The sequence below is a fragment of the Mus caroli genome, chromosome 15 (genome assembly GCF_900094665.2).
Source record: "Mus caroli chromosome 15, CAROLI_EIJ_v1.1, whole genome shotgun sequence".
NCBI classification, from domain to species: Eukaryota; Metazoa; Chordata; class Mammalia; order Rodentia; family Muridae; genus Mus; species Mus caroli.
Genome location: NC_034584.1, coordinates 78,203,217 through 78,214,376, shown reverse-complemented (window position 1 = coordinate 78,214,376; position 11,160 = coordinate 78,203,217). Strand labels below are relative to the sequence as shown.

The 11,160-nt window shown below is 51.8% G+C and overlaps 1 protein-coding gene across 1 annotated transcript in view; it reads right to left on the bottom strand.

Moving 5' to 3' along the window:
• Positions 1-1,610: 1,610 nt before the first annotated feature.
• The window catches only part of Samm50 (SAMM50 sorting and assembly machinery component), a 21,509-nt gene continuing 11,959 nt past the window's right edge, over positions 1,611-11,160 (bottom strand). The window contains exons 11-15 of the mRNA XM_021182891.1: positions 9,018-9,088; positions 8,058-8,125; positions 5,359-5,505; positions 4,809-4,950; positions 1,611-1,789 (exon numbers count right to left, since the gene is read on the bottom strand). Of these exons, the coding sequence (XP_021038550.1) occupies positions 1,744-1,789; positions 4,809-4,950; positions 5,359-5,505; positions 8,058-8,125; positions 9,018-9,088 (474 nt within the window). The 3' untranslated portion in view covers positions 1,611-1,743. The remainder of the gene's footprint in view (positions 1,790-4,808; positions 4,951-5,358; positions 5,506-8,057; positions 8,126-9,017; positions 9,089-11,160) is intronic.

The window sequence follows — 11,160 nt, the reverse complement described above, 5'->3', positions numbered from 1 at the left end:
TATGTTAGTTTTTTAAAGCTAAGAATATCCCCCAAAGGGCTGCAGTAGTCAAGCACACTGGCTGCTTTGGCAGAGGACCTGGGTTCACGTCCAGCATCTACAGGGTGGCCCACAACCATTTTACCTCCAAATCTGGGGGATCCAACACCCTCTTTCTGACCTCCACAGGCACAAGGTACCCATGTGGTATACATATATACACGAGGCAAAAATACCCATATACATAAAATAAATAAATCTTATAGTAAACAGAGAACTATCCCCCAAGTACCACTTACAGAGACCTCCATCAGAGTAGACAGAATCCCAATGTCCCAACGGAGCTGACATCCCCTTAGGCTCCACCTCCCAGCTCTCAGCATGGCAGAGGGACAGCACTCAGGAGTGGCTAGGGAAGTGCCTCAGTTGTTGAGTGCTCGCCCATCAGGCACAGAGCTCTGGGCTCCATCCCCAGCATTGTGTAAATCCAACGTGGTGGTACATGCCTGGAATGCCAGCACTTGGGAGGGGAAGGCAGGAGGATTGGATCAAGGTCACCCTTGGCTACAAAGTAAAACCCACAACAACTGTGTCTATCCTAAACACATCCAGACTTAACTTTTATCCTGAAACAATTCAATACAACATCTTTAGTTAAGTTTTCTGAGATGGAGTCTTACATAGCTCAAGCTGTACTTGAACTCAAGGCAATCCTCCTGCTTCAGGTTCCTGAGTGTTGGGATCACAGATATGAATCGCCCCTCTGGCCCAAGCCTCCACACTGTAAGCCGGAGATAACACAGGCCTGAGGCAGCCGTGTGCATGGGCCCAGCATCACTCTGATGTGGTGTGCACATGGGTGACCCCAGCACATGAGGCGCTGAGGACCCCTGAGAGTTCAAGGCCAGCCTGGGTAAGACCTTTGTCTCCTGCCTGCAAAGCAATCCTGAAACATGTTATCTGACAGCCCTGCGTATCTGCGGATACCGGCATCCAAGTAGGGGAAAAGAGTGGCTTCCAACAGACCCCCCTTTAAAGACCGAGGAATCGCAACCATCCAGCTGGAGCAAGGGCGCAGACAGAGCTGGGTGTGCTCATTAGCTAGCCTTGAAATGCAGTTGTCTGGTCCATCTGGGGACCTCATGTCACAAAACTGTCCTTAAAAGAGCAGAGGCAGAAGTCTGGCCTGCCAGCTCCGAAGAGAGAGCACAGAGGTTTTTAGAAGTCAGTCTTGCCCAGTAGCACCTGAGCCTATGGCCCGCTGGATGCCGCAGGTTCCTGTAAAATGATAGCTGTGCAGCCTGAGTCACAAGCATGACAGGCAGGAGCAGCCATGGCTATCAGCAGACAGCGCACTTCCCGTCTGCCTCGGAATCCTAGCATCATACCAGCACTGGCAGGTCCTGCTGCACTGAGGTAGTAACCTGTGACATGACAGCTCAGCCCTACTTCTGGCAAGTGGGGTCCCAACAGTAGACTCTAGGAGTCTACAAGGAAAAGGCTCTTGGGAGAGGTCACCTGAAAGCCCTTAGGTCCAGGACAGCACAGGTCAGATTGTCACATGTTCTCAGGAAAAGCATGTGTCCATAAAGACGCATGGCCTGAAAAACAGACCATATCCAGGACACCGCTGAGCATTTAAAATTTATTGACGTGATTTCCCATAAGGATTCCAGCCCAGAAGCACTCAACCGTGTCACCTCCAAACAGGCCTGGAGCCTGGGAGATGCCTGTTTCTCATCCAAGCTGCCCCTGGGACTCAAGTTACAGGAACCGAATCCCAGCTCCAAACTGGACGCCGTCGCAAATCCTAAAAAGAAAGAGAGAGGTCAACAGGACGCTCCTTACACCACCGAGAGGCTCTGTACGCACCCCTTCCCTGCCCCTACCCCCAGTTCCCTGGGCTAATAGGAATTAGCCCCTGGAGAAAGGAGAAAAGACAGGAATAGAGCCCAAGACCCTCTGTTGCTCCATCCCACCCAAAGGTGCACTGTCCTGTTGTCAGGACAGCAAGTAGAACCTGGGCTTCACAATGACCAAGCAACCCAGCCTCAGAGAGGCCAGCCCTGTTCTTGACCCAGGATGACATACATAAAGGGTCACCAGAGGTGTGCTCTCTGGAGAGCTTAGCTCTACCATGTCCTGTGTGGGCCTTCTCAGGACTGGCTGCAGGCACCAAACATCCAGTTCTGAGTGCTGTGCCATACTGGAATGTCAAGGCACAGGTAAATGGAAGCAGTCACACTGCCCTGGGGAGGAGCCCTCCTGCTTGGAGGAAAGCTGAATCCCTGGAGGCTGAAGATCCAAGCCAAGCTGCACAGTGTACCTGTACCCTCAGCCTAGGCCTACATAAGAGGGACCACGGCTGCTTCAGAGAAACCCCCAGAGAAGTAAGCTTTGAGGTAAGCAAGTCAAAGATGCCTGTGCTGTGACACACACACCACAGAGCAATGCCCATGAGTATTCGAGGTGGCATCCAGAGTTACAGGGCCAGGACTCATCAGTGCTCTGCAGACCCCATTGGCCTCCTCAGCCTCTACCTCTAGGCCAGGTGTAGGCTGCCTTCCTGCTGCATGGTGCCAGAGCTCACCCTTATACCAGGCCTAGCAGGGGTCATCCAAGAAGTCCATTGATATCCTCTCTTAACCCCCAAACGCTCCATCCTGGATGGTGTGCTAGGTGTGGGCAAATAGCACTCGTGGGCCCCGAACAGAGCCCTTGACAGGCACAGAGAGGAAGATATTAACAAGGCTGATGGGAGGGGGAGGGGGAGAGGAGGAGACTAGAAAGAGGCGCATTTGTGAGAAGCCATTTCCTTAAGGCTTCAGCAACCCCACATTCTCTGTCCACCCATACTATACCCCTCCCCCAGGACAGCTGTACCCACATACAGGATGCCCTCCCCAGCTGCAATGGTGGTGTCCTGTCCCTCTTGCAGCTCAAGGAACAGCTGGAGCGGGGCTGACTCACTGCTGAGTCTCCAGGGACCTAGTCTGAGGAGTCACGCTGTGACAGAACTCAGGTCCCAGAGAAAACTGTGCCAGAAATCATTCAGGACACAAGTCAGAACACTTCAAACTGTCACCCTTTGCAGAGGCCACAATTGCCAGTTTCAGAGCACCTGGCTTAACTCTGGGGGTGGGGCTACAGACAACTGTCCACCTGCCAACTGCCTAATTTTAGAAACATGATAAAATTGAGGTCATTTCCCTCAAATGTTTTCAAATTCCACTCTTGCCAACAAAGCTGCAAGGCAAACCACACTAGGGAAGGTATCTCTATGTTCAAGGCTGACCCTGGATAGCCTTCTCTACCCACAGCCAACACCTGCCTGCCACCATCACAATGGCAAACAGCTGCCAGGCAAACCCCGGCCAGGGTCTTCCCCACTTCAGCACAGCAAACTTCTTCTTCCTGAAGGGTATGTTCTCAATTAATCTTTGAAACATGCTTCTTGGATTTAACTCAGAGGTGCAGCTGAGGGGTCCTGAGCTGTAAAGAATACTCACTAAAGGGCCAATTAGCAAGAAGCGCAAGAGCGAAGGAACCGCTTGGTGCACACTGCCACCCTGTGGCTGCTGTCAGTATTACAGCAGCATGGGCCACAAGAGGTGAGCTGTTCAGAGAGCTGCTGCAGCTGTGGTTGGCACTAGAGCCCACCACACCCTGAGATCTGGCCCCAACACAGTATGTGAAGGCAGCTGGCCACAGCTCCACTTCAGCGCCACCTACATGGTAGGCTAGACTGAGCTAACCCAGGCTGAGAAGGCACCTGCTGTGCACAGGTACCTACTGTGCAACAGGGCCCAGCCCTCCTCTCCTCACTGCACTGTGCAATCAGCAACTGTGGCAGGTCAGACTGTAGGCAGCAGGCGTGGTGGACAGAGAACACAGAGAGACAAGAAGAGCGGGCCAGTACAACACAGCAGTATGAGAGTGACAGACACCATTGTCAGACCACACAAAAGCAGAGCGGGAGGGCTGCTTGGACATGCAACGTTTCCCCTGAAAGCTCAGCGCTGTCTGTCAAAGCCTTCTAGTCTCTGCACGGGAAAACAGAGCCAGAGTAGCTATGTAACCTATTCCAGGCCCTACCACAAGGCAAGGTGGCATCTGGCCTTGTGGCCCTTGGGAATTGATCTATCTTGGATAAAGGCACAAGAGAGGGGCCCATGAGAGGCCAGATGCTTGCACTGCCTCCCCGTGAGGCTGCCTGTCAGCAGGTGGCCCGTCCCATGGAAGCCAGGTACGGTGTCCTAGCAACAGCCTCCCACCATCATGTCTTGACCTCTGACTTTCCGAGCTTTGTCACTAAAGCTTCCTGCTCATAACAATCCCTCTGGGCCTCCAGACAATGCCTACAAGATAATGTGAGAGATGGGCTCTCTCTATAACCTCCAGACAATGCCTACAAGGTAATGTGAGAGATGGGCTCTCTCTATAACCCTGAGTGGCCCTTGGCCTAACCCACCCAAGGAACACAGACATGGCTCCATGTCCATGGGTGGAGTCCTCCAGCCCAGAGCAAAGCTGTGGGCAGCCCCAGGCCAGGGTTGGCACAGGGAAGCTCTCTCCTGCTTTACACATTCAGCAAGCAGGGTCACCACTTCCCCTGGCTAGCTCCTGAGGCAGAGCAGCAGTGCTCCAGGGAAGGGGTGGGTCTCCCCTTCCCCCTCCAACTAAGAGCAGCTCAGCAGCGGACCGCATGCTCTCATTCTTTAGTTGACTCCAATCTCTCTTTAAGTTCAGACCTATACTGAAGTGGCCATCTCGGAACCACCTGCAACAGAAGCTCCACAGAGCTGCAGAGCTGACAGTGGTCCACACACCTGTCGCCCCCCTGTACGCCCATAGGAATGCAGTAGTTCAGCTCCAGCCGAGCGATGTTGCCAAGTCGGAGGACGACGCCTGCTCCATAGGACCAGCGGATGCACTCAGCTAGCTTCCGGATATGGGCTTTGGGGCCCTCACCTGAAACAGTGAAGGTGGTGAGCAGAGGTGTGGCCTCCCTGGCAGGGCCCCTTACAGCTGGATCTAGCTGGTGGAGACAGGTATGGGACTGGTATCATCAGCACCCCACTCTTCCACAGCCAGCTGAAGGTTTCGACTCTCTGGGCCTGGCTACCCTGCCCCTTAGCCTAGAAAGGCTCTTCTAGCAGAGCAGTGGGGAGGCCCATGCCACACCTCAGAGAGGGCCCAGGGCCCCCAACTGCTCAGTGCCCTGTGAGCTTCCTCTGGACAGAGCTGTGCTGAGCTCTGGGCCCCGGAAGCACTTGAAGCTTGTTTCTAGAGTAAGCCACAGCCTCCCCTTTACATAACAGCATTGTAAGGGATGGCACCGTTCTGAATCAGGAGGATGCGTGGCCGGGGCTGACTCACCATAGTTGAGGTTGCACAGGTTGCCCGCATTGAGGAAAAAGTGAGTTCTGAAAAGCTCTCCGAAGCCACCCTGGCCTGGCCGGAAGGGCAATGGGGTGTAGAGGTGCAGGCCCCCAGCCCAGTAGGCCTCACCGCCCAGGTAATCTCCTAAGGAAGGAAACAGAACTTGCTGACTCAGCCCTTAAGGCTCCTGCTTCCAGTTCTGCTCCACAAACTGCGAGGGCAAGGCCAGCCTCTCTCCTTTACAGGATCCTTCCACGATACAGCTGAGGAGCCGGGGTACCCCAAAGGAATGAGGCTGCTGCCTGCACTGTCTGCAGGGCCAGGAGGGAAGGAGCGACCTGCTCCTCCTCCTCCAGTGGCCACACTGAGCCTCCGTGATCACCATGGAGATGGTGTCTGAGCCTAGTGTGCTGGGGCTGCTGGAGCCCAGGCTTTCCCCCAAACCCCCGGTTTCAATGGTGAAGACCAGGCCTGGAGAAAAGTTCCTTTGGAGTCAGTCACTGGCTCGAGTGACCCAGGAGAGGAAAAGTGCTGGGGTGACTTTCTTATCTGAGCCCCGCAGCCTGCAGCTACTCGCACTCGGGAAGGAAGTATCTGGCCTCTGCAGGCCCTGAAGCCAGAGCCTCGGTAGTGCCTCGGCCTTGCTCCTCCGCCCTTTCTGTTGCTACTTTGGTGCTCTTCTGAGCTGCCCCATGTTCCTTGCCCCTGGGGCTCCTGGGGCTCCTGCTGATACGGCAGGAAAGCTTCAGTTCTCTTAATCCTATGTTGGTCGCCAGTGGGGAAGGGATATAAGAAAACAGAGAAGCAAGGGTTTCTGGGAGACTGTTAAACAGCATAGCATGTGCAAATGTGGGCAGTACTAGGGCTGTGAGGCCTTGCGGGACCCAGGGAAACCAGCTGAGCTGCCATCAATCTACCAATGTATTCCAAATGCACATAGTTGTCACGTGTCACTTTGGAAATGTGTATGAGAGCTGGAGAGATGACTCCTGCTAAAGCTAGGCTTAAGGCCAAAAAAAAAAAAAAAAAAAATGACAGCCAGGCCATGGAGGCCTACACCTTTCATCCCAGCACTCAGGAAGCAGAAGAAGGCTAACTATGAGTTTGAGGCCAGCCTGGTCTACATACTGAGCTCCAGGATAGCCAGAGCTAAAACATAAAACAAAAACAAAAACAAAAACAAACATATACTTGTCAGCATGTATGTCTCTGTGCACACATGAGTGGAGTGCCTGCCTGCAGAGACCAAAGAAAGGCAATCAGACCCCAGAACTGGAGCTACAGGTGGTTGTGAGCTGCCAGGTGGGTGCTAGACACCCGGGTCATCTGGAACCGTCAGTGCTCTTAACCGCTGAGCTGTCTCTCCAGCCCCTCACTTGTCATTTTGCATCTAAAACAAAACAAGACCAAGTTTAATCTACTTCTACCATTAGCACTTCCTACCGAGAGCAACTGAGTAGCAAAGCTACAGCTGCTGCTTTTCATGTTTGTTTTTTAACTATTTGAGTGCTGAAGTCTTACTAGGCATGCCTGATTTGAAATCAATGTGCATGCATGTAAGTAAAGGCAAATGTTCCTGGCCCAGAAGAGAAGAACTCCACGGGAGAACAACAGTCGACTAACCTGGACCCATGGGGCTCTCAGAGACCGAACCACCAACCACAGAGCATACAAGGGCTGGACCTAGGCCTCCCTACACACATGTAGCAGATGTGCAGCTTGATCTTCATGTGGGTCCTGAACAACTGGAGCAAGGGCTATCCCAAAAGCTGTTGCCTGTCTGTGAGCTATGTTCTTCTAGCTGGGTTGTCTTGTCTGGCCTCAGTGAGAGAGAATGTGCCTAGCCTCGAAGAGACTTAAAGTGCCAGGATGGGAGAGATCCAGTGGGGCGCCCATCCACTCAGAGGAGATGGGGAGGGGAGATAGGGGAAGGACTGTAAGAGGAGGTGACTGGGAGAGGGGGCAGCAAGCAGGATGTGAAGTGAATAAGTAAAAAAAAGCCGGGCGGTGGTGGCGCACGCCTTTAATCCCAGCATTCAAGAGGCAGAGGCAAGTGGATTAGGTGGATTTCTGAGTCCGAGGCCAGCCTGGTCTACAGAGTGAGTTCCAGGACAGCCAGGGCTACACAGAGAGACCCTGCCTCAAAACAAACAAACAAAAAAAGAAGCTTTTATATTATCTTGACAAAAAAATGAAAATACTAAAAAGTGAAGGAAAATATTACTCATCAATAAAATTTGAATTGTACTAAAGAAAAGTAGATGTTTTCAGGATAGCTTCTGAACTTGGATTATTGCAATAGTAGATAGAGCTACTGTCTGTTTAAAATAAGCAACAAAACAAATATCAAGAAAAAGTCTTATTCACAGTCACAGAGCTACATTGTTTCTACCTGGTGAGACAAATTATCCAGCAAACCTGCAGATGTTTCTGGAGCAAAGAATGCAGAGTCTTCAGAGAAAGGGATACATTGGAGGGCACAGGGCGACTTGGATTGCTGGGTTTTGAGCAAAGGTTGCCCATGAAGCCCAGGAGCTGGCAGAGCTGCTGGAAATAGTTCTATCCTTACACACACTGAATGGAAGTGCTACTGCCCACACTGTTTCAAGCTGCTATTCCCATCGCCTTGGACTCTCACAAATGACAGCCTACAGAGGAGGAAAGTACCGAATGTCTCCAAGTCTAAGCTCACTGACCTTCGCTCTGCGGTCCAATGCTGTGCATGCTAAATCCTCGGACACTCGTGGGGCCTCCCAGGTAAAACCTGCAGCAAAGAGACAGGTGTCATGTCATTAGGTGAAGATCCATGCCGCGAAGTGGTGGCGCACGCCTTTAATCCCAGCACTTGGGAGGCAGAGGCAGGCAGATTTCTGAGTTCGAGGCCAGCCTGGTCTGCAGAGTGAGTTCCAGGACAGCCAGGGCTACACAGAAAAACCCTGTCTCAAAAGAAAAAACAAAACGAAAAAACAAAAAGCCACAATACAGCATATAAGACACAGTTTACTCTCTGTATACCAACACACTCCTAACTGATCAAAAGGAAGCAGAGCGGGGTGAGGCAGGCTTATCCCCCCGGAGGACTAAGCATCCTACTTTCTTAAACGTGCCTCTATTTTCAATTCTACAAGTACTAACCAAATTCTTTCATGATAACTAAAAGAAAAAAAAGAAAAGAGGAAATTTTTTTTCTTTATTTTTCGAGACAGGGTTTTTCTGTCAGCCCTTGACCTGCTTTGCAGGTGCTGGGATTAGAGGCCTGCACTACCATGCCCGCCTGAGGAAAATTTAATACAATCAAGTCTCACAACAAAAGGCAACAGAGTGGGGCTGGAGAGATTGATTGCTCACTGGTTAAGAGCACCGACTGCCCTTCCAGAGGTCTTGAGTTCAATTCCCAGCAACCACATGGTGGCTCACAACCATCTGTAGTGGGATCTGATGCCCTCTTCTGCTGTGTCTGAACACAGCGACATGTACTCACATACATAAAATAAATAAATCTTAAAAAAAAAAAAAAAGCAACGAAGTATGAGTACTGGATACTTCAAAATCTGATTCCACATGAAAATCCAGAGCGATGTGAATACTGCTCCCCTCTGTAAAAATAAAAACAACCCAAAGTCCCAGAGGAGGTGGGGAGCGTCTGCCGCACTGACCTGTCAGCAATGCTGGATGGCTTGTCACCGATGGGCACCAGCATTCCACCCCAGAGAGATGTGGAGAATACCTGTGCAAAGGCAAACACAGTGTTTCTGTCTCCATGGGAGCCAGCAGGAAACTGGTTCTACTCTGCATGTCTCTGAAGGCTCTTGGCATGCACAGTAGAGCAATAGCAGGGCCATGGGGACCAGGGGTGGTGAGGTTGAAGAACTCAGTCAGAGGCCACTTTAAATTCAGTCAAAGTCACCCAGAGGTGCACCAGGAACTTAGCTTGTGATCCTGCCGGGACAGAACCCTCTTGCATGAGAAGTCGGGCCCACAGGACTGATAGAGGAAGACAGCCAGAACTCTGGATATGAGACCCTACATCTGCTCAGACCCCAAAACATGAGGGGACTGAGGTCTGCGTCTCAGGCTGAAGGTCTATATGAGCTACACCACTCCTGCAGTCACACAGTATAGAGTCTAGCTCCCCATCAGGGGCAACAGCATCCAGTTAGGAGGTTCAATGACATCCTCATCAAAGCATGTAGGTCACTCCTCAGTTCTCCTGAACACTCACTGCCAAGCTCGAGGCTCTCTCAGTAACACCAGGCCCTCATGTGTCGGACTGGCCAGTCCTTATAAACTCCATAGCTGCTGTCATTTTCTAGATGCTTCAGTGGGAAAGGATATCATTATAGAGTGGAAGAGCATGGGCAGAGCCACACAGCACACAGGACAGTCCCCACATGGCAATAATGGGGTGAAATCTCCCAATTTCACCATTGCCTAACGGCACACTCATGTGCCCACCTGTCTGTATGGCCTTCTGGAAGCCACACACTTGGCTAAAGTCACCTTTGTAGTAGACTTTGAAAGGCTAAGGGAAGGCCTCCAGTCTGAAGACTGGACAGACTGAACAAGCTTTTCAGCAGGACACCACCCTTCAGGCATTTTCAACAGCAGGTTTCCTAGGAAGTGGCGCCCTCAGGAAGTAAGTCAAGAGGCACAGCTCTAGTCTGACATTCCCATCACTGGGCCCAGTGATGACAGAGTTGGCAGCATGGGACTCATGATCTGACTGTTCATGTTCCCACTCTGGGACGAGGCCTGACTCTGTTTCTTGGAGACCAAGGGCATCAAAAGACTCCCACCTCTGCCCCAGCTCTTCCTGCACACACCACTACCTCTGGCCTGGAAGGCAGCTGAGAAGAGCCAGGCCCCTGTTTTCCTTCCTTCTTGCCCCACACCTGCTCCCACTCAGAGGCATCTACACTCTACGTTCCCAACAGCAGAGAAAGTTCCAGCTCCTTCCTGCCAGAGCCAAACATCCTGAGCCTTTGACCCTCTTCCTGTCCACTCATCCTACCATCCATCAATCCACCCATCCATCCATCCATCCATCTACCACCCACCCATCTTATGCCTCAAAGAAGCATCTGCTGGGGTTTATTCCCAGTTGTCTCCTCTCCATCTCTTAAAATAAGCATTTTATTCTGAACTGGCCTTAGGTTGTCAGAGGCACAGCCCAGCTCCCAGGGTTCATCCTCAGCCGGCTTCACCCCAAAGCTGAGGGACCCCCTGCTCCTCACTGCCTGCTGAACTCAGACACTAACTGCTCTGATGCTTCTCCTCTACAGGACAGGTGGGTCCCACCTGCTCTAAGCCATTCCTTTCGCTAGCGTCTCTGCCATTTCCTGTTCTACACTCTGCCTGCCCCAACGCTGCCCATCTCAGCCACTAGTCCTTCCTGTTCTCTTTGGGTTCTACCCTTGTGGTGGTTTGAATAGGCTCATGGATTTGAATGCTTGGCCACAGGGAATGGTACTTCTAGGAAGTATGATCTCACTGGAGGAAGTATGTCACCGTGAAGGCGGGCTTTGAGGTCTTATAAGCTCAAGATATGCCCAGTGTGGTACAGTCTCCTCCTGCTGCTTGCCGACTCTCTGCTCCTCTAGCACCATGTCTGCCTGAAAGCTGCCATGCTTCCTGCTATGATAAAAATGAACTAAAATCTCTGAAAACTGTAAGCCATCCCCAAATTAATGTTTTCGTTATAAGTGTTGCTATGTCCCCAGCACTCGGGAGGCAGAGGCAGGCGGATTTCCGAGTTCGAGGCCAGCCTGGTCTACAAAGTGAGTTCCAGGACAGCCAGGG